Source organism: Bicyclus anynana, chromosome 3 (genome assembly GCF_947172395.1).
Source record: "Bicyclus anynana chromosome 3, ilBicAnyn1.1, whole genome shotgun sequence".
NCBI lineage: Eukaryota > Metazoa > Arthropoda > Insecta > Lepidoptera > Nymphalidae > Bicyclus > Bicyclus anynana.
This window is the reverse complement of record NC_069085.1, coordinates 1,017,348-1,044,490: the sequence shown is the minus strand read 5'-3', so window position 1 is coordinate 1,044,490 and position 27,143 is coordinate 1,017,348. Positions and strand designations below refer to the sequence as shown.

The 27,143-nt window shown below is 37.2% G+C and overlaps 2 protein-coding genes across 10 annotated transcripts in view; one reads left to right on the top strand and one right to left on the bottom strand.

Moving 5' to 3' along the window:
* The window catches only part of LOC112052074 (protein abrupt), a 30,524-nt gene extending 13,401 nt beyond the window's left edge, over nucleotides 1-17,123 (top strand). For 6 of the 8 annotated variants that reach the window (XM_052890931.1, XM_024090986.2, XM_052890926.1 and 3 more), the window contains exons 7-14: nucleotides 1,815-1,947; nucleotides 2,295-2,454; nucleotides 2,894-2,938; nucleotides 9,977-10,118; nucleotides 10,701-10,838; nucleotides 11,189-11,382; nucleotides 11,722-11,907; nucleotides 12,036-17,123. In XM_052890931.1, the coding sequence (XP_052746891.1) occupies nucleotides 1,815-1,947; nucleotides 2,295-2,454; nucleotides 2,894-2,938; nucleotides 9,977-10,118; nucleotides 10,701-10,838; nucleotides 11,189-11,382; nucleotides 11,722-11,907; nucleotides 12,036-12,448 (1,411 nt within the window). In that variant the 3' untranslated portion in view covers nucleotides 12,449-17,123. The other 2 variants (XM_052890932.1, XM_052890936.1) reach the window with 2 other exon arrangements.
* Nucleotides 17,124-17,142: 19 nt separating this feature from the next.
* LOC112052075 (mitochondrial fission 1 protein) lies at nucleotides 17,143-25,917 on the bottom strand. Of its 2 annotated transcripts, none has more exons than XM_024090995.2 (5): nucleotides 25,704-25,917; nucleotides 25,518-25,631; nucleotides 24,466-24,636; nucleotides 20,932-21,043; nucleotides 17,143-18,192 (listed from the first exon to the last, which is right to left on the bottom strand). In XM_024090995.2, exons 1-5 carry the CDS (start codon nucleotides 25,746-25,748, stop codon nucleotides 18,188-18,190), a joined length of 447 nt encoding a protein of 148 aa, XP_023946763.1. In that variant the 5' UTR covers nucleotides 25,749-25,917; the 3' UTR covers nucleotides 17,143-18,187. The 2 variants fall into 2 exon arrangements, with proteins under 2 accessions (XP_023946763.1, XP_023946762.1); XM_024090994.2 differs by having other exon boundaries at nucleotides 20,907-21,043; nucleotides 25,704-25,915.
* Nucleotides 25,918-27,143: the final 1,226 nt, after the last annotated feature.

Below are 27,143 nucleotides of genomic sequence, written 5' to 3'. Positions count from 1 at the left end.
TCGTACGTTACAATAGACAAGATTTTCTAACCTTATCAACGTAACACAGTGGCTTAATTTATCTTCGAGTATTATTGCTGCTTGCAATAATACCCATTAAAAGATGTATTCGAAAGCAAATTCCAAATCACAAGTAGATACGAGTAGGAACCTATGTGGACTAAGTCGTCTAGGTATATTTTAGGGTTTTTTTTAATTGAGCATTTTAGTTGTCGGAGAATTTGTAAGTTTTCCTTTTCGTGTACCAACTTACCTAAAACTTAGGTGACTAATACGCGTAAGTGCTACAAATACCGCTCTGTGGCTAAATCCGGGTTATAGGTCGTATGTAATACGTGTTTCTACACGCAACTGTTGACATCTGCACTCTGGAAACCTGGCTAGTGCGACACAGGGGTATCCAACCATTTGTCCAACAATATTTTTAAGATACTGTTTTTGTTTAAGAATATTTCCCGTTCCCCTCCTATTATTTGAAAGTCTTTGATGTGAGACTATACGACAATAGTCCAGATATATTATAGTCGGGGATAGGACTAAAGATATGACGGCGTGATCCCGACCTCTTGACTGTTAAACTGAGGCTTCTTAGTGTGGGTAGAATATTACTCAGATTATTTATTCGCTTATAAATATTTACATTGTTTGATGTATTCCCTAACTAGAGAAAGTACCTTACACACCCTACATAGCCAAGCATTCCATTAAAAACCTTACGGTAAAACAATTGCCAATGAAGATTTAATACATACAACCCAACTCCATCCTTTTTAGAACGAGAGCCTGCAATTGCCAGACATACCTAATCATCATAAGGGTTTGTCAGTCCATTCTTACTTTAGCCTTACCTTGGGTAAGTACGGTAGTTAATTATATATTAAGCATATTTTACAAGCACTTCTGTGCGAAACAACAAGTTCAATTATTTGTAAAGACTCTACCACGGTTCGGTTTTTTACGCGATATCATGAGAAATAATGTCGAAGTCGCCAGTCTCTTAGCTTTGTGGCAACCCTTTGTTAGAGACCCTTGAAGTTTGATATTTAACGGCGTTTTTCGAAGGGTTGCCGCGAATCTAAGTTACTGGAGTTACCTGGAGGCCTGAAAACCGGCTACCTTCAAAGGCTTAACTGTTCATACTCCATAATTGGCTACTGAACTTAGATACTCACAGTAGGAGCATCGGTATAAGCTTCAGCATCATAAAACGAGGTATGTCTGGCTCTCGCACTCTCTTAGTCCATTTAAGCCATCAGACCAAAATTCTCGAGTTTAGTGAATCGTGGCGTCATCGCAACGGTAAACTAATTGCTGGATGCCATTTATAGGAAATAATTTCGCAATAAAATAGTCATTTCCATATCGTAGCACGAACAATTATTTAGATGGTTCTATGTTTAGGCATCGCTGGTAATGTGCGAATGGTTTGCTGAATTGGTAATAGTTTGAAAAGGAAAACTAAATTATTCGTGATTGTCAAATTAAGGTTTGATTGTTTTAAAGCTCACTGTTTTCGCTTCATAAGTAACTACGTGTTTCATTCTGTAGGTACATCTAAGTATGTACTAAATACTTGCTTTAAAAATTCAAAATATCTTCATTGTAGAATATGTCTAGGGATAATATTAGCTAACTTGAACGCTAACTTTTATTGGTCTTCTAAACAAGTGTAGGTTTTAGGCATCTTAAAAGATTACACCTAAAACCAATGAATATTTCATTAAAATCACATAAAATCCTTAAATGTTTTGATTTATTACATTTATTTACTAAGGTGTGTTGTTACTTATAGTGTGTTTCATTTACTGGTGTAGGACGGAACAGCTGTTGGCAGTGCAAGGAGCGAGCCCGGAGCGGCTCGGCACCAACGGCCACGAGCTCGCAATGTTCAGCCAAGCACTGGAAACGGCGCAGAACCCGCACCTGTCTGGCGTCTCCAATCATTTGGTAAGATTCTGCTAGTTAATATTCTATCATTGTTATACCATTGGAAGCAAAAAGCCGACATTAATGGTATGTCAATAAATCCTACACTGCGATTTTTGCTGCTGACTGTAGACTTAGTTCTCCTTAAGATTTCCTCTTACGGAAATTACTAGTACCTACAGTTTATTACATTAATATTGCTACCCCCTTTATAAAAATTGACAAGGTCAGAACTATAAAGATTCATAAACCTCCACCTCAAGAAAGCTGATTGTAAAATCAACATGACACAAATGACATAGACAAATAGGCGCCTACTTTATAATCAAGATCAAGTAGAACATACTAATCCTCTGTTGTCGTTCTAGTCAGGCGATGGCGATGAATCCTCGTCGGACGCGGGCGCGAGTGACACAGAGGGAGAGAACAGAGCCAAGCAGGAGCCGCTGGACTACGACGACCCCTCCACCATGGCCAACACCAACGGCGCTCTCCCTCCCAACTTCCCAGGGCTGCTCAACTTGCCAGGTCGGTAGTGTATCTCCCACAAAAACGAAAATGTAAACATATTTTTTTTTACGAAAGACTAAGACTTTCGCGCTTAAGATTGATCTCATCTGACAAGTGTAGATGTGACTTAAGGTGTAACGCGCTTAACTAGAATATGTCTATTTACTTGTCCTAAAGATGCCTAGGTTGTAATTAGTGTAGTAAAGGAGTGGACAGGTAAGGGGATGGCAGTTGTGCGAGGTACTGTAATAGGAGACTTTTCTGACCAACGAAGGACCAACACTGACTCACGGCTCGCCTGGAGACCGCAGGGACGCTGATTTTGATTACTAATGCCTTTAGTGTATGGAGGTTAGATAACCGTGACTAGCTAACCTTTATACTCGTAATATTTAAAAATCTTCTAGCATTTAACCCTCTATCGTCTCAAGATACCAAAGCATTAATTTTATTACAGGATTTCCCGGCCTGCCTGGACCATCAGGAATACCAGATAATTTCGGTGAGTAAACTCTGTCATAGCACTAACCTACCCACTAGCCATAATGACTGAGTAATGATTATGTATCCGACAATACAAACGCAATTAGATTCGACCAGAGAAAATAATTAATTTGTGATCAATAAATAACCTTAATGCTTTTAATGCGCTCAATTGCGTTTAGCGCGTCATTAATTGTTCATTACTGAGTCATGTATTGCACGTTCTCAATAACACTAACAAGTAAATAACGAGTATGTAACCGATTTGTCAATTACCCGCGAGCACCGTTAACCTGAGCGAAAAATTCCACAAATATTTAAGAACGTACGTCAAAGCAACAATGGAAGTCATATCGCCGAATAGAACTGCACGCGTCGAGAGTGCGAAGCGTCCAGTCGGGCATGCGGCGCGGTACTGATGTCGTCGTCTGCCCAGGAGGTCGCTGGGGCGAGGCGGAGGCGGCGGGCGAGCCCGGCAAGCCCGCGTGCCCGGCCTGCGGCAAGCTCTACAGCAACAACAGCAACCTCAAGCAGCACCTGCTCAACGTGCACGCGGCCGGCGCGCCCACGCACGCCTGCCCGGTCTGCGGCAAGGCCTTCAAGACGCGCCAGTACATGCAGATCCACATGAACTCCATCCACGGCGTGAAGCAGCGCCGCCGCGACGCGCCCGCCCCGCCCGCCCCGCCGCCCGCGACCGACACACCCACAGTAGCGCTTAAGCCTCCGGGCGACTTGTTCTAATGCCGCCTCTGTGTTACAGGGGCGGCTCTGGCGGGCGGGGCGGCGATGGGCTACCGGCCGCAGTGTCCGCTCTGCGGCCGCGTCTACTCCTCCACCTCCAACCTGCGCCAGCATATGCTGAACGTACACTCGCAGACGGACCGCGACCAGTGGTTCCCGTGCCAGCACTGCGGCAAGAAGTGCAAAACGAAGCACTACCTCATCAACCACCAGCTGCAAGCGCACGGCATCCGCCAGCGGCAGAACTCTTAGAGACGGCGCGAGGCCGAGCGCCCGCCGCCCGCGCCGCCCCTCCCGCAGCCCGCGCCCGCCGCCTGGTGGTGAACGGCCGTCGCGCGAACTCGATATATCGTCGTATTTTTAGATCGGTCATTGTGAGCGTCAGGGAGGTAGTCGCCGATCGTCGGATTTGCCAACCGCTTGTCGAGTAATTTGGTGCTGTCGGCATTGCAGATGCCGCGGCGCGGGGCGCGTTGGCAAAGCCGGCGATCGGCGAATCCGTCGAGACGAACGGAGACGGCGAGTTGCTAAAGTACCTGGAGGGGCGGGGCGACGAGCGGCTGCAGTGCCCGCTGTGCTTCGCGCCGCTGGCGTCGCTGGCGCTGGCGCGGCGCCACCTGGAGGCGCACTACCCGCGCGACAGCCCCGTGTGCCCCGTGGCGGCGTGCGCGCGCTACTTCGCGCACCCCAACTCCGTGCGCAACCACATGCGCATCAAGCACCGCCGCCAGTGGGAGCGCATGAAGACGCTCAAGTGGAGCTGCGGCTGGGCCAACTAGCGCGGCCCGAGCGGGGCACGGCTCGATGGACGCGTCGGCAGAATTGCTGAAACAAACGGCTGTGAATCGGAACTACGAGAGGGACTTTTATATGAGGGAACCAGGAAACGATGATCTCCACGATGCATTTTCATATTCAGCGGTAATGTTCGTACGTAAACGATGTGTAAACTATAAACCAGTAGAGTAAATCGACTGAAAATTATTTTTGTAGTAGTATAGACTGATATTGTTTAAGTAAGTATATTAACTTGAGATGCACTGTAGCGTAGCGCGAGGGAGATGCTTTTGAACTTCCAAGGTCACTTTTAACAGAAAGAGCTCGACGGATTTCAATTTCTCCTAAAAGAAAGGAGGCAAAGAGGCTGCCGAAAGCTATTTTTTCTGGTAATTCTAGATGACAATTTGCGCGACGTTCGCCCGCACTCAATGACTCGATCCGAGGAGTCCCTCGACGTTTCGCTACAGTGTGCACCAGGTGTTAGTTTTGTAAAGCGCATTATGACTTGTGATGATTGGTGCCATTGATAGATTACGTGCAACTAGTGAGAAGACCATTCATCGCTTCCCGAATGAGTCGAACTTCCATTGTTGCTTGGAACTTTTGTGTTTGTACTGTAATTACGTTCCTATGATAGTTATCGTGTCCTGATGTTACTATACCGTACAACTAATTCTTAGATGTTATTGTTACTTTTTAAGGGATTATTTTCGCAGAATCGTGATGTGCCAGGGTCTCAGGGTCCATCCGAGATCTGTCAAAAACGTAACGCAAATTTACGCACACCAATCTCCGTGAGTTTGATGTGCAAATATTTGCAAAAAAGGGAAGTGGAGAGAACCTTAGAACACTGGGGTTACCGTCACTGTCCTTTTTTTGCAAAAAATGCACAGTGGACCGTAAAGAATAGCTATAGTAGAATTCTCTAAAAATAAAGTAGAAGCAAAGCAAGAAGTACAAGTCACGGTACCTAAATTTTTTGACAGATCATCCTGCCACACCACGGTTCTGATCACTCAAGAGGGCGTGAGATATTTGAAACGTTTGATATTGCCTTACATTCTTTGAGTACGGGAACATTTTGAAAATACCCTCACTTCCTCTTGAAAAAGTACTCTAATGGTTCCGTATACTGTTATCTATGATTACATGAACAATGTCTACATGTATGTGAACGCACAAATTTATTTTACATTTTTTTATATTTTATTGCCTTTGCGCATGACGTCATATTTGCGTGCAGAAATTCGTATTGAAAAAGATCAGCTAACACTTAGATAATACTGATAAATACGAGGTCTAAAATAGGGACCATTAACCATTAAGTTGTTTTGCTCATACATTAGAGTTACAGTATTTTATGAGCAAAAATTATAGAAGTGGTCTATATTCTCATAGAAGTCGAGGTTTTGCGTTGTTTTCACACTTTTCCTGCGCGCGAAATTGTCGTGGTGTCACAGAGGCTATTCGTTTAAATATTATTATGATCAGGACTTCCTTGCCCCATTCCTGAGCAGTATGAGGTACAGACGTACAGAACTAAAACTTTAAATAATATATTTGTTAGACTAGTTATACAAGTTCTTATTTACTTTATTTAATAGGCTAAAAGATGACAACCGATTTAAACTACAAAAACTGTAGTCTCGATCGCTCTTTAAAATTGTCGTAGATAATAATATAGTAGGCTAATTTGGCATTGATAAAAGTAAATTAGTAGGAAAGATGTGATTTAAATAATCTCTATTAATAATTATCTATTTGTCAGAATAAAACTACTAGTTTCTAAACAATTTTTTGAGCCACACAATATTTAGGTAAAATAGAGTAGACGTAGTCAAAGAGTCAAAGAGCGTCATGACATAGTCAAAGAGAGGAAGGATATTCTTATCTAACATGAATAGAATACTGCTCCTTGGAAGTAAACGATTAGCAGAAAAGAGTTCCTTAGTTCAATGTGTAACAAAAAAAAGAATATTAATATATTTTTTAACACTGCTCAGTTTTAATGGTAATGATTTTTCTACAATTAAATATAACTAATTAAAATAAAATCTTTAAACTAAACAAAGCCAAATTAGCCTAATTCAAAGTAGTAGCAGACTTAAAAAGTGCCTAAAACCAAAAAAGTGTCCTCTGTACCTCGGCTCGCTCAGTATATTTGTACGTGTATATTTTTGACCATAGATAAGACAATACGAAATAGATTTTAATGAAATCGAATGCCTTTAAAACGCAATAGTTAATACGTTCACAATATATAGGGTTTATTTTTTAAAAATTCCTTTAGCCCTGTAGGCAGAGAGCACAATCTAAAACATATCTAGTCATAGTAGGGACATATAAAAAAAATTAGTCTAGAGCTCGTGGGAAATCATACTTACATATTATGTATACATATTTAGATACAACTAAAAATATTCAACTTGCCATTGAAGTGCTCAAACATTATTTTAAGTCGGATGTTACAAATATATAAATTGGTAGCACTTCTCCAGAACTATATGTACCTACCTACTTTAATTTATTTTATTCGTTACTACTTATAATTCGTTTTGATTTTAAAACGTTTTTTAAAATATTGTTAAGTTTCCATAATATGTAGGTAGGTGCAGATTTTACCGGACCTACATTAAAAGATGGTGTTTCTTCATTGCAGCTTGCGTTTTATCAACCACCGCCCTGATTTTTCCCACAAGCTCTTCGGCTACGAGGGATTTATTGTATATAATATGCTATTTCCATTCGCATATATTTTCATAGATGTAAGGAAAATACACCAAACGATATATTCAGTAGGTAATAGTTATATACGTATTATATATTTTTATGGAAAACGTAAATTAGATGCCTAATAGAATATACTTAATAATATATACTGGACAATATAATATATAAGAAAATTTATACACATACACAACCATATTTTTTTCTTGTCTTAAAAGTTAGATATATACAATCAAGATAACTTTTAAGTTTCTTAAATTTTCTCACTGAATTAAATTTATTTCATTCTTTTCATATAATTATAAAGTTTAATATACAAAAGGTATGCACAGATGATTGTTCCATTAATGCTTATATGCCTTTTTAAAGACTGCTAGCGTATATCAGAACTGCGAGTGAGGCACTTTAAGACTAGGTCCATAGAGGTGTTTTTACTACAGCAGCTTACTGAGGGTAGTAATGGAAATACTGGCTATTTATTTCTGCCGCCAAGCAGCAATGCTGTGATTCGGTCTGAAGGTTATGGCAACTACATAATGGGAAATGTTACAAAAGAAACGCTTTCATTGTTGTTAATAGAGTTGGTGCATGACCTAAGAAGGCATGCGATAATTGCTTTCATTGTTCGACGTGTCCGGACGGGATCGCGATAGTAAAGTACACAACACTTATGTAGGCAGGCATGCCAGAAGAAGGCATGTTCAATGCAACGCAATATTTTATGCTTAAGTATGTTAGAAGGCGTGCAAGCACCGTTTTCATTGATCGAAGGGGAAATTGTTTGACTATAACAACCGATAATTTTTAATTATCTTTAAACCGGCTGTTTATTAAGTTATACTTAAATGAAGCACATTGTTATTTCTAACCTAACATCCTGGGTGGCCCTGAAAGCTATGCTGATAATGCAATTTCTATTGGAAAATCACTTTAATTTACAGCTAAATCTTACTAAACGCTTGTAAATCGATAATAATATTATATTATGTCTTATGGACGTTCTGTGTTACAAAGTCTCACAAGTGTCCAAATGCCACAACCATCTGTGTAGCCTGCCGTCAAAGCCTTAAAAATATATGCGATGGGAACGCAAAATGGATCTCCAAATCGAATAAATATTGGTAAAAAAAATTAGCGAGTAGTTAAAATTGTTCCTGACGCCTTTGAGGCAACGTCGTATATCTTTATATTATAGAAAATATTTCTAAGCGTACCACAATGTATACTCTTATTGTTTAGAAAGTTCCAAATGTGGAAACGGAAAGAATACCAAAAAAATCCATACATTTATAGACAAAATAATGAATTCTGTGATTCAATATGTTGTTTGTACGGATATTGTAAAAAAAAACATACATACAGCCGAACGTAGAACCTCCTCCTTTTTGGAAGTCAGTTAAAAAAAAAATCGTAATACAATGAGGTTTCTGGTAGGTATGCCATGATTAAGATTATTGAATAACAAAATCTAAATATGTACCTACCTACTAAATCAAAGTACATATGTTCTAAAATAACAATTTGAAACATAATTGAGAAAACGAGTTTCAAAGAGAGTAAATATTAATTCACATTATTCAACTATACCCACAATTTAGGTACGATCGGCTTAGTGCTGCGTTGCAATACTGTGCTAAATTCACAATTAATTTATATAATATTCAGATTGAACTTAGTTCAGTACTGTATACGATATAGGTATCCATAAAATTAAATTGATGCTTTTAAACAGATTTTTCTTAGATCAGACATGCTTAACGTATTTTACTGGCTCGATTTTTTGTGTCAGTTTTATTGCTGCATGAAATGTTGCTATAAGTGTCTGATAAAATACTTAGAAATTTTTTTAACGGAATTGAAAATCTCCATAATAAGAATATTTCGCTCATTTTACGATAAATTGAAATAAGTGAATCCGTTTACGGATTGTAAAAAAAAGTTCGCGATTGTTCAAGTTATTACACAAAATGTACCTATTTGTTTCACATTTGGAAATTTCTAAACGGGCAGGGTTTAATTAGTATCTCAATAACCAAATGTTCAATGTGAGTAAACGATTCTAGTTGCGATTGTATTAGTGATACGACATATACGTAATAATTTAATTTTTACCAACAAATTGTCAGCTTATATGAAATGATAAACAATAAAACTACGAAGTAGAACACGCTGTATTTTTTATCTGCACCATTTTAAGGTCAAAGCTCATTAGACCATCCCGGCAACCGACCAGCCTCAACTTATAGTTCAATAGTTTGCGCCCAAAGCGTTCCTATGACGTGACGGTGATAGTGTACATGTTCATAGAAGTCCATATACAGAATACTAACCACACGAGGCGAGGCGGTGTAAGTCGGGTGACTAATGAATTTCAATCCGTTAAGTTAACAAGACTGAATTTAGCATTCTTACGTAATTGCACTCAGCATTAGTCTGCAGGTAAGATTGATTCAGATGGGTACTAATTGGCGTTGCGGAGCGTAATATAAGATTTGCAGCGAACATACGCCGTGTAATAAAAATTCTACTAAAGAGTTCATGTAGTTGCTTGTTTATTCCTCGCTGTTTGCTTTGATAAATATTACATTATGCCCCATGAACGCCGGTTATTACCCCCGCCACGTTGTTGTTGTAACTTGTGTGTTGTAATATTATGCTAATAGAAGGTAAAATTATTTTATCTGGCTCGAAGGACCAATTTTGTAATCTGACAAAACAAATTTTTGAACTTTGAATTTTTCTTCTATTAACATCAAGAGGATCGCATTTTGTAAACTCGTTTCTAAAGAGGAGTTTTGTTGTACAGGCGGGTGTCGCAGGACGCAGGACCTGCTGCGTGTGCGCGCCACGGACCCGCGGCCGTGCCCCAAGTGCGGCAAGATCTATCGCTCGGCGCATACCCTGAGAACGCATCTTGAGGACAAGCACACTGTGTGCCCAGGATACCGGTATGTTTATACTAAATCTAGCTGATCCGACAAACTAACTGCTTCGTTGGTCTATACGTGGATGAGTTCCAGATTTCATAAACATGATGGCTTGTGCCTGACTATAAACATGCTCGATGAAAAGCAATGATGAGGTCTAGGATTAGACAGGCGTAGGACACAATCAATTGCCTAGAAAGTGCCTATTCACTCTTTCTTCAAAAGTGTTTAGATTGTATGCTAACATGTGATAGAGATCCTTTTAGAAACATTACAACTAATTTGCATTCAGGTAGCACACAACTCCAAATTTCTCTTTCCAATGTTTAATAAGAGGCTGAGAAAGAGGAAGACAGGGAGAGAGAAAAAGTCGCCTTAGTTTCACACATCTCCTGGTTCTCGATCAGTCTCACAACGAGCGATGGAACGAGAATAATGGAATTGAATCAAATAAACCCGGTACTTGATTCGGAGCATTGGCGCAATACCTTACGAGTAGCTACCTTTCCTTCCCCTTCAAAACTTGCTAAGCTGTTAATGTCCATTTTAAGATTATGCTAACGATTACCCATCCAGTATACCAACTTGTTTGCATCTCAACAGCTGTGTCCTGTGCGGTACCGTGGCCAAGTCCCGCAACTCGCTGCACTCGCACATGTCGCGCCAGCACCGCGGCATCTCCACCAAGGACCTGCCCGTGCTGCAGATGCCAACACGCTTCGACCCAGAACTCGCCAGCCAGTGAGTATCATATCAATACGTACTAAGAGTTCTATTGTTTTTTTAAAGGCTATGGCTTTACTTCAATTACATTTGATGGTAATAAGTGATCATTTATATATTACCCTTGACTACAAATTATCGAAGTGGTGGAAAAACGGAACCTGGATGATTATTTTAAATTATTGCGAAATGTACAAGGAACGAGGAACGCTGTTTAGTTCGCGTCCCCGAGAAGTAAATATTTTTGTGTTAAATGGTCGCGAACACCACGTGCCATGTTTTTATTTAGTTGATGTGAAACTCATTAGGATTATCATCCTTCCCCTTTCCCTGTCTGAGGTGACTGTAGTTTCCTTTCCTATTTTTAGGTTACTAGCAAAAGCTGGAGTGAAGGTTTCTCCAGAACAGTTGAGAGCGCGAGCATCCCCCACCGGCCCGCGTCGGTCGGACATCAAGCTGGACGCCAAGTCTGCTGCCTCGGAGAATAGTTCCCTCTGTGGTGATAATGACGACGACCTGAGCCAGTCCAAGTACCAGGACTCTATACCTGTCTCTCCTCCACGTAAGTACCTGCTACCATTCACCAAAGTGTCACAATAGTTTAGTTAGTTTCTATGCTCCTGGCGAATAAGAACCAGTATCAAACCCGCCAGTTTAGTTTAAATTTATAAAGTTACAATAAGTAATTTCTTGTAACCAAGAAATTATTATAATCTGGTTGGTCATTTACATCTCATAGCATAATATTTAAAACCTTTCCCGCCTGAAACAAACATTCAACAATAATAATCACCCTTACAATTTTCAAAACTAAGTAACGTATCCAGGGTAGAGAACTCCTTTCCCTCCCGTTGGTTCGGTCATTACTTCTACAATTGATCAGACCACTTTTTGATTTTAGACATAAACAACTTGACCAACACAACAATCACGAAAGTGCCAGCAGTTCGAGCCGTCACTGCCAAAGCTGTCGAGAGCCTGCCGCACGGTCTGACCGGCATGAAGCACGACGATTACCCGCCAGGGTTCGGCGGAGGATCAGCAATACTGGACACCTATTTGCAATACATCGGAGAGAACGTATTTGGTAAGGAATCATCATAATAGACATCTAGTTCACCAAAATAGCTATCGCTTTCTTGTAATATCTTGAGACATTGTATGATCATTGTTGTATTTCCAAAAAAAATCTTAGTGAAACATTTATTATTACAGGCATGAATGCTGCAAAATTGGCACAAATCAACGCAATGCATATGGACAGGAAAACTTACGATGAACCTTCACCTCAAATGGGATCTCTTCCGCCGCCACCTACGACGTTAGCCCACCAGCGTTTCTTGAAACAAATGCAAAGGCAGTACACCGAGAATATGGGGAAGCCTGATATCATGCGCGATTCAGACGAACCGTTAGATTTGGGCAAAGAGAGACAGAGAAACGACGGCATGAGTGACGTGGAAACGGATAAACAAGATATGCTAGACAAGGATATGAATAAAGATTATTACAAGGGGTACAATGACGACGACAGGAACAGAGGGAATTGTGACCAAGATCTCGACAACAGTGGACAAGACGACGGGGACTATTCAGAGGACGAACACAACAAGACTGCGTCGTCATGAAATGATGTTGTGAATTAGTATTCGAGTGGAACTGTTACGTTTTGTTGATGGTTTTTGAAAAGGTGCTTGAGTGTTTTGTTACGTCATTAGCTGATTCATTTTAATAACGGTTTTATTGTTGACCCGTGGAATGTCGTTGGTGCCATTAACCGATATATTGTACATTTTTAAGGACTGTGTCGATTTTTTGCGGTCGCTGCTTAGTTCCAACCGGAACTACGGAGAGTTGGCGTTTACTAGGGTCCTTTAGCAGGAGTTCCCGAGACGCTACCACCGCTAGCTCGACCTGCGCACACGTAGCCACACCGACTCGTCACTTGTGAGATTGTTTAGATGTAAAATAACTAGTGAGTAGTAAGTTTAATCGTATGTGTAAGGTCCCTGACACAATGTAGGGCCACTTACATAGTAATTCCATCCAACTACCTCAACATTCGGGCCAATAAGGCGACATTATATAAAAAAAAATCCACACAAATTGTGAAATTCCATCCATCTACCTCACTTCAATAGATTTTATTTAATATTTTATACAATTTATAGATATAATAACTGTTGTTTTATGCATTTTGCAGATTGCATTTATATATACTATATAGAGTATATCGTAGGTAAAATATTACGCAAGTCATTAGGTGGTTGTTAGCGCTGCCCGTAGTTAATATATCTCTACCATTTTATTTTTTATAGAGAAACGCACTCACTAGAGAAATGTTAGACTGTCACGGCCGTAGCGAGTAACATATTACCTTTATATCGAATGAGTATGCACCTATACATATATTTAGGAGAAAACAAAATATCTTTGTATACGAACAAATATAACAGAGCTTAACATTATAAATATTTATCGATGTGCGTTCGACGAATCGCTGATTTTATATGCCGTATTGAAGAGACGGTGTTGCCATACGAGTCTTTTAGACTTCAACATCTACTGCCTTGAGACTGAATATTTTCCAAGGATAAGTATTTTCATATAACTGTGTATTCTCGAGCGATTCTCAATTGAATTATGGAAAAAAAAGTTCAAATTCGACGTAAAAGTGATCGCATTGACGCGTTGTATATAATGTTGTGGTGATATATGAAAGTACATAAATAATAAACAGATAGAAACAAAAAGCAATAAATAAAGTATACCTTGATGTTGCCTTCGATACGTGTAAATAAGTGGGTAGTTTACGGATTGTGTTTGTTGGTTCGCGGGCAGGTGTCATAGACGATACCATAGATTTATATCGTTAGATATGCCATCGCTAAAAAAATACACAAAACGTTTCACTCAAAAAACATCTTAAAATCCGTCTGAGCCGCGCAGTCGAGGACTCAATTAAGCGATTTACATATGTTTATTTTATGTATAAAATCGCGTTTCCTAAGTAAAGTAATGTAAACACCCACATAAACTTAAAAGCTTACATTATCATATTTATATATAAGATATATTGCTGAAATGTAATATATTGTACATTATACAGGTTATAATGGAAAAAATACAAAACGAGCTATATTACATCCAATCTGATCCGCATTTATATAAACGACAAAACGGAAGTCACATACTGTGAAGTTATAGTTTTGACAATTTTTTCACGGACATATAAGAAATCAATACGGGTCTTCGGCGTCAGGGCATATCTACGATTAAAGTCTATGGTCGATACTCGATAGGTACAATACTGAGAGGAGGAGTATATTCTTTAGTAATGATGTGGGCTCGTTACTTGAATAACAATTACTGTGATTACAATCTCATATTAGCCTTCGATAATTATACATATTTTTTAGAGTACAATGTTATAGTTATTTAGTATATCGTAAGATTATTATGTAAGCGAGTCACAAAAAAATATTTACTTCCCCAAACGTTAGGATTCACTTTATTTAAGAATTTAGAGCAATACGTGAAGCATTTAACCTTTTATATGTGAGATAAATGGGAGTTTTTGTTTTTATCGGCTTGCCACATCGTAGCTGTCAGATTGACAGCGCGAACTAACTCCACCAGTAGTGTATGTTTTTTTATGTCAAGTAAACTAATATAACCCTGAACAGTAATCAATGCGGTTTTTATGTCTAATATTATATTGAATTGACAGATGTTAGCCATCCACCTTCCTATTTCCTAATAATATGATATGTTTACTTGAAAATTTACATTCAAAAACTGTATTACGAAACGTTGATATTTATTATTACTTGATTAAAAAAAATCAAGAATTGTGTAAATCGTGTTTGTGAAATCATATGGTTCGTAACACAACTCTGGTGGGGATAGTGACAAGTACGCATAACACAAATAGAATAAGTGCTACGGGTTGATTGATTATTATTTTAAGTAAGTTAGTGAGATTTGACGCGTTGCGTCAGTTTGGTTTGCGTAAACAATACAGTGCGTTCAGCGCAACTCTAGAACTGCAACACCGTTCACGATATGGGACGGTGATCTTCTAGTGCAGCGATGCAGAGGCAGTTGTTGGGTTATGCTGGCTCACAGTAACCTTGTTGACAGTTAACGGTGTTGCCATAGTAAGTAATTATTATTTTTGAATGTAAATAAGTTTTGATTGTTTAGAAGAGAGATGTGTGCTTATTTTTGTCATTACGTTATAGAAGATTGGACTTGTTTATTTAGATTATACGCAGATACATAGACGTTGAAGCACGGTACACTTTACAATAGTCAGTTACCAGAATGTGATTAACAAATATATATTTTTTCAGAACACAGTTTTGCATACCACAAGTTAAATATAGATGGCGGTAGTGAAATTACATCGGTTATACTTTTTCCAATTTATAATTAATTTTTTTAACTTAATAAATCTATACAGAACTTCAAACTCAATTATAGCATGACATTTAAATAACAGTTACAAAGATTTAACAAAAAACAATGTTGGATTTGTCGTAAGGAACAGTATTGAGATTGTAGGCTGCTTATTTCTAAATAGTCTAATTATAATTAATAGCAACTTATGACGAAAATTAATGCCTTTTCGTTTAACTTTATAAAGTAACCTTCGATGTAACTTCAAGTACCGCTGTATTCGTTGTTGATTATACTATAATTATATACCAGTGGAGATACTATGATAATTAGGGCTTTAAGTCGATCATTATGCTCTTAGTATTGTGTATAAAGTATGTTTAGTTACCTAATAGAACTTTGAAAGTTCAATAAATGCCTATCAAATCTTTTGTATGTTAAATTTTAACTGACCTAAATTGCTGAACTGGCAATTTTCGTTCCACTATAAATTAGAATACACACTACTCTACTATTTACATATGTCATTACATATATGAAAGTTCAGAAGTGGGATAACAATTTTTAATTCTGTATCAAATTACTGAAAATTCATTTAGTATGAATTGTAGTTATAACAAATACTGTTTTAAAATATGATGTGACGAAATTGTTAGGTAAATTTTAGAAACTATCTGTAATAATACTGGTATAGGTTTCTTCTCTTTGGGAACAGGTTTTTTTAATAAAACATTGTTAGTTTCATGATGTAGAAATACAAATGCACATAAAGTGCGCAAGGAAATAACAAATTTTATTTACAGTGTTAAGAATCACAATCAGCATGATAAGAGTAAATCTTTTATCATTTAAATTGTATCACATCATAACAAAAAACATTTCCATCCTTTCCAAAGTATTCTCTTTAGAAAGGGACGACTACTTAACATTTCAACTTAGTTTAGTCAAATTTTAATATATAAAAGAGTTGGTAGCATTAGCATTTTTTTGTTTATATTAGTCCCCCGACTATACCTCATTAGTCCGCGTAAGACTCATTATTTTTCGTAATTATTATTAAGCCAAGTTATTAATAATTACAATTATTATTATTTTTTATTTTTTTCTCGACAGAAGAGTAATGATTATTTTTTTCTATTATACAATCATGTATCACAACGGAAGCACAAAAAATCAAGAAGTTTTGATAGTTTTCTCAATTAGTTCTTAGTTTATTCTAGATATATCATTTCAAAACTACTCAATATGCAGGTTGTTATTGCTTTTTGTAGCATGTTCAAGTGAATGTTGTCAGATATCCTAAAACGCACTCAATTATGTCAAAGAATATTTACCGGTTTCCTTATTAAAAATATACATAAATAATAAATATATTATTTAAAACGTGTAACTTTTATTTATTTTTGTAAGAATTGTTAACAATCTTATAATTAATCCAGTCTAGTTGAAAGTGAGGTGTGAGCTATATTATTTTTAAAGAAATTACCGTGTCCTAATCTGAATTGTCCATGTCACTGCTATCTTACAACCACTTCTGTCATTTGCGACATTGCAGCTTCATACATGAACTGACAGTTTGTTTTACACGCAACTTTTAGATGAATTGTATTGAAGTTTTAATGTCATAGATAAATAAGTGATAGTTATGCGATCTGAAACACCGCAGCTAGACTGGGCGCATTATAAAATATATGCAATCAGTGTTGCCTGTTATCACTTCCAAAAACTACTAAAATGGTAGAAAATTATCCTCTGTTGGTGAACTTTTTAAAAATAAGAAAAGGATTTATTTTATAAATTGAAAAATCAACGCCTCTGCCATTTGTACATTAGTGTACTAGATGTATACTGCTTCACTACATTATGATAAACAAGATAATAAAAATAATTGTTTTGAAAGTTTCTGTGGTTTTAATATCTATAATCTTCTGCAATCTTATTTTACGATATATCAGCTTTTTAACTACTACTTAAAAATATCTTAAAGGTTATGAAGTACAAAAAAAAAGATTTAAAAACAAAACCAATCACTTTTATTTAAATGGAATTAATTACAACTGCAATACATTTAATCACAGCTTGCTCTTAGCTACATTGAAGCCTACAACTATAATAATAAATTATACATATTAATAATTTTCTATCTCATATAACTATATTTTATACTTAGATAATAAATAGACAATATATTTAAAATAACGTAGAAACTCGATTACACAGACATATATACTTGTGTAGGTGTAATTTTAACAGAAATGGGCATTTCAAATTAGTTTTTTTGGCATGGAAGATGACTTGTGTGCGAGTGGGTTAGACATGTATGACGAAAATCGGTTGAGCAGTTTAAAACCCCTTGAGGGTTGAAAGTGGGGAAGAAAACTGAATGTCTGCAAATACACTCAAAAAAGAGACTATTGATAATTTGGGCGAGAGTGTAATTAATAATTTCATGACTTTCGGGGGTTTACAACAATACTAGTATCGGTTTAAAAATTGCATAACCTGGGGTGACCACCAATAATTAAATTTTATAACGGTTATGTATAGCTCTCTCTTTCGTCTCATCGCAACGAAAGAGAAAGAGATTCTTATGTTTTCTTTCAAGCCTACCGGTATATAAAAAGCTTATTTTATTGTGAGCGCCACATATTCTTTTAGACCATCCATACTTACTATTCTATTAAAAAAAATTAGCTTTTGTTTCCGCATGGAGAGGTTTTTATTCTTTTTTTTACAACTCATTACTAATTTTACAATCTGTTTGTTATAATCGTGTTTCTACTGAAAGAAAAAAATAAAATTAATCACGTCTAAAAGCCGTTTACATTTAGTTTTTGTACAAAGTAGTTATATCCTAAGTGTACGCGTGTGGAAAATTCGTATTTTGTGTAACAGTGTAGTAAGGTAGACCCGCTAGTCCCTTTTGTCCTTCTTAGTCAGAAGGTAATGAACACCGACAAGGGCGTTCACTCTGGAAAGAGAAACAATGATATTACCTTTTTTATTGAAGAAAAAAACTAGACGGCGACGTAATTTTTTTTATTCTTTACCTGATCATGCAAACTAAGATGGAAGCGGGATAACTTGTAAGTAGGATGAAAATCCACACCTTTTTGGTTCCTACACATCGTATCGAAGCGCTAAATCGCTTGGCGGTACCTCTTTGCCGGTAGGGTTATAACCAGCCACGGCCGAAGCCTCCTATCAGCCAGACCTGGACCAATTAAGAAAATCTCAATCGAACCCATGGACCTCCGTCTTGTAAATCCACCGCGCATACCACTACTCCGGGACGGTTACAATGTGAAATCCTACATCGCTCGTTGGTACGACTTTAGCGGTAGGGTGGTAACTAGCCACTGCCGAATGTAACAGTCAGACCAGACCTGAGCTAATTTAGAAAATGTAAATTCCTACAATATGTTGGGCGTGGAATACCGCTCGCCTGTTGAAAACAAAAGTAGTACTGTTTCCCGCAATAGGTTGTCATTACAACTTATAGCTTGGCAAATTCGTTCGTAGCGATGCCCCGCGCGCACGTATTCATACTCACGCAGTCCTTCCCCTCCCGTCACAGAGGTGGCTTTAGCCACAAAGCTAAATCCTGCTACCACCCAAAACCACCACTGTCTCAACTTCATAATTGGCCATCTTACTTACCTATGGTAGGATCATGGGCTGATAAACGTTCAGTGCAAGCTCCTACTGTATCCCGGCTTCCGCAAGCACTTAGATTATCTCGGTAATAGCGAGATCAGAAAATACTTGAATCTCAAAAAACTGATCGTGATGAAAGGATATAAGCTTTTATAAGACATCACAGAGTTCCGTCGTCAACAGATGTTGCGTAACACATAGGTAACTAATACGACCCAACAATGATAGCACAGAAACGCGACTACCTCATCATAAAGTATATATAATGCACCATACGTCCAATGTGTGGTATCTCAACGGTTCTGTTCAACTAGTTCGTTGATGACACTCCCTTGATATGCGGGCGACGGGGGGAAGGACTGCGCGGAAGTCGTGCGCGCGGGGCATCGCTACCCCGATCCCGGTCCGCGCGGACCATCGGGAGTATTACGAATGAATTTGCTAAGCTATAGGCAGCAGTTAGCCTAAGTTTGAGATCATGAGTTCTTGGGGTACTGGTATAGAAATTCGCTGTAACAGTTGAGAAGGTAGTGGGGTTACAAGTATGTCTCAGGGAGTACATAAAGCTTTCAGTTACAATCATTATTGTTAACATCTGATAATCAATAGGCTAGATGACGCCATTTTTTAAATGGTCTTAAATAGTACATTATCGTTCTACTAGATACTTTTCATATATTTTTGAGAAATGATTACATGACAATTTTAGTTTGACAATACGAGCCAAATGGCCTGTCGGCATTGATTCTCTATATTTCAAAAATTTCATGACGTCACGTTAACAAATCACGTCCCAAAAAGAATATGATATTTTTTACAATTTACTAGAACAATAATGAAAATTTAAGACCATTTAAAAAAAGTGTCAACTAGCCAATGGAATTTTTTAGATATTCCATAAGTTTTCCATACCAAATCTTTAAGTGGATGAGGGTAGACAGACAATTTCTAGGGACCCCGCAGACAAAGACCCATTCATACAGATGATTAATCGCAGATGAAATTAGTAAGATCTCAATCATCAGTGAGAAAATATGCAGTTAGACAAAGATTTTATACTATTAGACATGTCACTAGCGCGTCCAAACTGAGGCGAAAAAAAGTGTCTAATTGTAATTTCATTTAGTCGCATAGTAAACAACGAAAGTTATTTAAAAAAATAATACCTAAATATTGTCTACAATGTCGACTTGTGTGTAAAAACTATAATGTAAGTAAACACAAAATTGTGCATCATCATCATTATCGACCTCAGACCAAATTTAGAAAGACCTGTATCGTACTCATAGTCACGAACAAAATTGTCTGGCATTTTCTGAAGAAAATGAGCTTAGATTTGGTATATATCTTATACTAAACTAGAAGTTTTTGCCTGCTCTTTAACCGACGATCACGATTACAACTAATTAACATCGATACTATAGAGACAGTTTTTATAATCGCATTAGATCGTTGATCATATACTTTGACAGAAAAGTAACGTCTAGCGAGGCAAGTCCTATACAATAATTGGTCTGAGTTATCGAACCATATTCGGCTCGCTGCTGAGCTTGAGTCTCCTCTCAGAATGAGTGGGGTTAGGCCATATTGTGCATAAGTATGCTCAATGGAGTAGCTGAATTTGGATATTTTTTTAAGCACATAACATACGGCCTCCGTGGCGCAATGGTATGCGCAGTGGACTTACAAGACGTAGGTCCTAGGTTCGATCCCCGGCTGGACCGATTGAGGTTTTCTTAATTGGTCCAGGTCTGGCTGGTGGGAGGCTTTGGCCACCCTACCGGCAAAGACGTACCGCCAAGCGATTTAGCGTTCCGGTCGTGTAGAAACCGAAAGGGGTGTGGATTTCATCCTCCTCCTAACAAGATATCCCGCTTCCACTCTAGATTGCAGCATCACTTACCATCAGGTGAGATTGTAGTCAAGGGCTAACTTGTAAAGAATAAAAAATATATATCTAATAGTATAAAATCGTTGCTGTTAGTAAGTTAGTTTAGAAGGAAAGCGCAGACAGAAACAAACACTTACAGGAAAGCCAAATGCTATTTCTTACTGGAGGCGAGCGCGATGCCGAGCCCCACCAGCCCGCCGATGGCCAGCACGGCGCCGCCCGCCACCGCCATGCCGATCAGGCCCTCCTTCTCCATGCGCTTGTTGATCTGGCGCTGGAAACGTCCGAGCATTTTATTTTATTGAGGGCTTACAAACAACATCATCTATACTAATATTATAAAGCTGAAGAGTTTGTTTGTTTGTTTGATTGAACGCACTAATCTCAGGAACTACTGGTCTGATTGGAAAAATTCTTTCAGTGTTAGATAGCCCATTAATCGAGGAAGGCTATAGGCTATATATTATCCCCATATTCCTACGGGAACGGAAACCACGCGGGTGAAACCGCGCGGCGGTAGCTAGTAGTACATAATCATATTATCATAATAGTAATTTAAATAAAAAATTATAACTATGACACCAGCTTCGGAAACCACAGATTACAATACTATAAAGTAGACTACTATGTACCTAAATATTTTATATAAAATTATTACAAACAAATTATGAAAAAAAAATGAATAAAAAAATAGATGAAAGAAAAGACTAAAACTAAATTATTAATTAACTAATAGCTATAAACTCTGTAAGTGTTTTATAACCAACCTCTTGAAGGTACCTACACGTGTAAAAAAAAATATCAATATTATTGAAGCACTCATTGTAAGATTGCGTCATTCTATATAATGGGGAACGTTTGCCCGCATTTGTACGGCAGTTGGTGGTAGCAGAGAGCTGATGCGTGCGAACACTTCGCATTCGAGCCCTGAGTGGGTACTTTGTAACAATTTTTTCTTCGTTAACTTCAACACATTATACCCAGTGACGTGAACACGTGAAGCAGGTTTAAGACTAAACTACAGGTAAGCACTGCTATCATTGAATCCGGTCCGGGACATGCGCCTCCAACTTTTCAGTTGTGTGCATTTTAAGAAATTAAATATCACGTGTCTCAAACGATGAAGGAAAACATCGTGAGGAAACCAGAGAATTTTCTTAATTCTCTGAGTGTGTGAAGTCTGCCAATCCGCATTGGGCCAGCGTGGTGGACTATTGGCCTAATCCCTCTGTTTCTGAGAGGAAACTCGAGCTCAGCAGTGAGCCGAATATGGGTTGATAACGATCATCAGATTAATACCAGTACCATATAAAGAAATAGATGTTTTGTTGAATATAATACATTCTCTTTTACATAAAAAATCTCTAAACTGAACTGAAGAATTTAAACACTAAATGACTAATTATATTTTCTGATCATATGGGTATCCTCTATCGATTTACGAAGGTCTTAACATGCGGTAGCAATTTCGAAAATCTAAATTTTGGCTAGTCATTCGCCATTACACATTTAAAATATCTTTGAACCCATTTATTATTGGTACAGAATTATATCTGACTGATTGATGTCGTCATCAACCCATATTCGGCTCACTGCTGAGCTCGAGTCTCCTCTCAGAATGAGAGGGATTAGGCCAATAGTCCACCACGCTGGCCCAATGCGGATTGGCAGACTTCACACACGCAGAGAGTTAAGATAATTCTCTGGTATGCAGGTTTCCTCACGATGTTTTCCTTCACCGATTGAGACACGTGATATTTAATTTCTTAAAATGCACACAACTGAAAAGATGGAGGTGCATGCCCCGGACCGGATTCGAACCCACTCCCTCCGGAATCGGAGGCAGAGGTCATATCCACTGGGCTATCACGGCTCATTGACTGATTGATGTGCTTTTAGTTAATTTGTGCATTTTAATACATCGCACATTAAAATATTTGTACACTAAATTTGTGCCAAGCATTCTGGTGTAAATGACATTTGTTGCTTGTAATGTAAATGGGTACTCCATTTACATTTATGGCATTTAGCCAGAAATAACTATATTTTTATATGGGCAAGAAAAATACTCATAATATAAAATGAACAGGGGAGAATGCGTACATTTCATTTTACAAACTGCAAATAAAGAAGAATATTTAGTAACCAGCACCTGAGCAACACAAGTAATTCATGGTTATGGATTCGACTATCTCTATTAATGGATAGATAAATGGTAATTAATTGATGACAACAATATTAAAAATCGTATAGTACTTCTGGCATGACATTTCTGATTTACAATAATATGTATAACAATACAGTAAAAGTTCCTTATTCGCGGGGAATACGTTCGTTATGTGCCGCGAATGCAGAAATCGTGTATATGGAATGGTATTTTATATGGGATTATAGGGGATGTTCTTGTATATTGTAATAAAATACAAATAATAATATGATAAAAATGAATAAATTGAAGTTTTTACCATATTGATTAATTATTATTTTCAGTCTTATACACAATGGTTCATAGAATTTTGTAACTCTTTCTTGTTTGAGTTTAAAAAGCTTATTTAATTCAGACTTATATTCAGCAGTGACATTCTTAAACCTTCATTTTACTACATCACATTTACTAATCCATTCCATTCGCAATTTCGGCAATAATTGCAAGTTTAAATTTCAATTTCGTCATTGTCAGCAGTCTGTCTGCGACTAACGAAATCTTTAAATATAGGAACTGAGTCAGCAAATTGTGAAAACTCGAATATAGGAAGCAGGTATAAGCAGTCTTACTAAGAAAATACATAATATTTACAAATATAAAGGAGATTTAAAGCCCTGTCTTACTAAAAACGGGCATAAGTTAGTTATATCAGCTAATGATCTCCAAAGAGTATAAATTATTTCATAGGTTTGGGTGTACTTTTTATAACAAGACCTCAAGTGGGATTGACCTGCCAATGTGTTAAAAAACAATGTTTAGGCAATGTGTTAAAAAACATTTACTGAGTCAAGGTTACTACACAATAGATGAATTCCTAAATGATAAAGATGCTTGCAGGGCACTGGATCAACTTCTACCTTCACAGTGGAAGTAAAAGGAAATGAAATTATAATGATTTTAACTATTGTAATTGGTAATAAAAAATATTGGTTTGCTTAAAGTTATAACAAATGTATTTGATAAATATACAACATTTTATCAATTTTATTTAAACCTGCCACTGATAAGTTGCTTATGTGCCTGTTATCAACTTTATAAAAATGCATGTACTCAAATATTTCATAATATGAATGATATAATTGGATGTGAGAATTAACTAATACAAATATTTATATTTGTTACTCAATCATCCGAAAATGGCTGAACAGATTTTATTGGAGCATAATACTTTATTAGCTGGATGAATAGTTGAATTATTTTTATACTAGTCTGTCTGGCTGATCATCCACAATTATTTAAGTGATTTATATAAAATCACACATTTAGAGAGTAAATATCATTTTGTTTGTAAGTGTGTGTGCAAGTTTATTTCCTTCACATCACAAGTACTTAATCAATTTGGTTGAAATTTGGAATTAATATAGGTATATCTTAAATTATAAGATAGGCTACTTTATATCCAGGAAAAATCCTTGGTTACTGCAGCATTTGCGAAAAACAAAGTGATTGCACATTAGGAAATCGCTGGCCTGCTAGAAAACAATGCTCACCTCCAGAGTCAAGACTTGCTGGTTGGCTGGTTCAATCTCCAGGAACAACTTGACATAATGCAAAGCTTTGTTATATTCCTTAATCCTAGCGTTTCCAATAGCAAGATAGAACAAGTAGTCCCTCTTGCCTTCTGAATGTGAATTGAAAAGTTCTTTTAGTAGAAGGATACCCTGAAAAGTAAGAAAAAATCAATTTGATTTGTCACTTATAATATTAATATAATCACATATTATATTAAACAAAGATGATTTCTGATGATGATGTCTGTATGTAACGTATTTGGTGTCTCTATCTCTCCAGTTTGTCGCTCATGACTGAGGATTGTGACTACCTTAGCGAGGCAAGATGATATGACTTTGTTCAGAATAACTGAGGATGTGTTTTAGATGGTTGAGAGAGACATGTTTTAATTTGAAGCTGTAAAAGAATTGATACATTTGTGTATTTGTCAGTCTATCTGATCTTGATTTTATGTCACTCATTTGTCTGTAAACAAATTTAAGCTTCAAAGATGATAAATAAGGTTTAATTAACATTTATGTACATTAATTAGCTGTAGGTATTTCTATGTCTTGCATCTTTGCAAATTAAACTTTCAATAAATAAGATGAAATTATTATTGTTTGTCGTCTATGATCTATAATATTACTATAAAGAGGTAGTGTGTGTGTTTAGTGGGTGATCACTAAATCTACTGAAACAATTTTAAAAATTCTTGTACCACAAGAAAGCCACATTATTTATAAGTTTTATAAGCTATAGGTGTGTATTTTATCCCCATATTCTCACGGGAACAGGAATGCTATGCTATATGAACTATAGCATAGACACTACTTAACATTTTTTTATTATCTCCATAACATCCTTTCTATGTAATCAATCTTTTACAACCAAACCCTATTTAATACTGAAGATATATTAACTCAATCTATTAAATTAATTTATTATGATTTGTTATATGTATGAGGGCATCTTTAGGTAAAATACAAAAAGGTCGATATATTGAATTTATTTTAGCAATAATATAATTTGAGAATACGACGATACGAACCTTCCTAATATCTGTGGGGTATTTGCTTCGTACCAGGCACCAGGCGTATTCGAACTGCGCTTTGTGCGTAACGTTCCCCTGATGCAGTTGCTCGTGAAAAATTTTTTCGAACTTCTGAAAATGTATTGCGAAATAAAAACAATCATCATGACTCACTGCAACAAAATGCATACAATAGCCACTTACTTGCAAATCTTCCGATGAGACGACTTCGTCTAGTACGTCTTCCATAGTTTTATATTTTAGGAATACTATTCAAGCCTTGATAAAGTGTTATCAAATTTCATAATATTGCGTTTTAGCTGCAGAAATTTGATTTATTTGCAATCAATATCAAATCGAAATTGGGATTTGGGAAATCAACAGAACAGAAAGTTGAAATGATTTTGTTGACAGTGACAGTTGACACATTAATTGACATTTACTGAAGTGACTTTTGTTGGTCTTTGTTCTGACATAACGCTGACGGGGGTCTGTATTTATATGCCGTTTGTGGTTGTCTGTCCTCGAATTTGAAGCTCTTTTTAACCGACTTCAAAAAAGGAGGAGGTTTCTCAATTCGACCGTATATATATATATATTTTTATGTGTGTTCGCGCATAACTTCGTCGTTTATGGACCAATTCTGATAATTCTTTTTTGTTAGAAAGGAGTTGTTCCGAGGGTGGTACCATGATAAGGAAACCAGGATCTGATGATGGAATCCTGGTGAAATCGAGGGAACTACTCAAAATTGTAGGCGCGGCCAATGCGTTTCTTAATATTTCCATAAAGTACTTTAATGCACTAGAAATTAGTGGAGGTCTGGAGTCGACCTGATGATGGAGCCGAAACACAGACGAGGGAACACGTCAACGGTTTACAGCAGTTACCTTGTGTTTGGGTTTGATTAATTTGTATTGATGAGAACTTTACATCAACATAGGTTGTGACTCATTGAGGGTCTGGGGATGGAGACGAAAGAGACTTAAAGGAATTCCTAAACGGTTTACAGTAGCTACCTTGTGATTGGACTTGATTAATTTGTATTGGTGAGAACTTTCCACCTAGATAGGTTGTGATTGTTATTGCACGAATTATTGCGTGATTTTAATTTATATATTGTCGTGCAATATATAAATTAAAATCACGCGAGTCCCTTCGTCATCAGTCAAAGGTCAAAAGTTTAAAGAAATAGGTATACTAACCTGTCAATATATATATATAACAGCATAATCTATGAGAAAATATTAATTTGTACAAACGAAAAGGAGTTCTAAACCCACGTCTTACTAGACACGGGCATAAGTTAGTTATTTCTGCATATCGTCTCCAAAGAGTAATAAAATCTTTTGTAGGTTTGGGTGTACTCTTCTATACAAGATCCCCAAGACTGTGATGGACCTGCCAATGCATAGCTTTAAGCAATGTGTTAAAAAACATTTGCTTAGTCGAGGTTACTACACCATCAATGAGTTCGTTAATGACAAAGCTGCTTGGAGGCCGTTGGATCAGCTTCCACCTTCACACAGGAAATAAAACTATAAGAAATTGTAATTTAATTGCTATCAATTGTAAATTATAATACTGTATGACTTTTTCTAAAGAGCAACTGTTGAGTTTCTTGCCGGTATCTTCTCAGCAGAA

Excerpts from the sequence above, each read along its gene's own strand:
- LOC112052075 (XM_024090994.2), bottom strand. The coding sequence starts at position 25,748 with ATGGAAGACGTACTAGACGAAGTCGTCTCATCGGAAGATTTGCAA. Across the intron at positions 25,632-25,703 it reads TCTCATCGGAAGATTTGCAA|AAGTTCGAAAAAATTTTTCA; the intron begins GTAAGTGGCTAT and ends ATACATTTTCAG. Across the intron at positions 21,044-24,465 it reads AGCAAGTCTTGACTCTGGAG|CGCCAGATCAACAAGCGCAT; the intron begins GTGAGCATTGTT and ends GGACGTTTCCAG.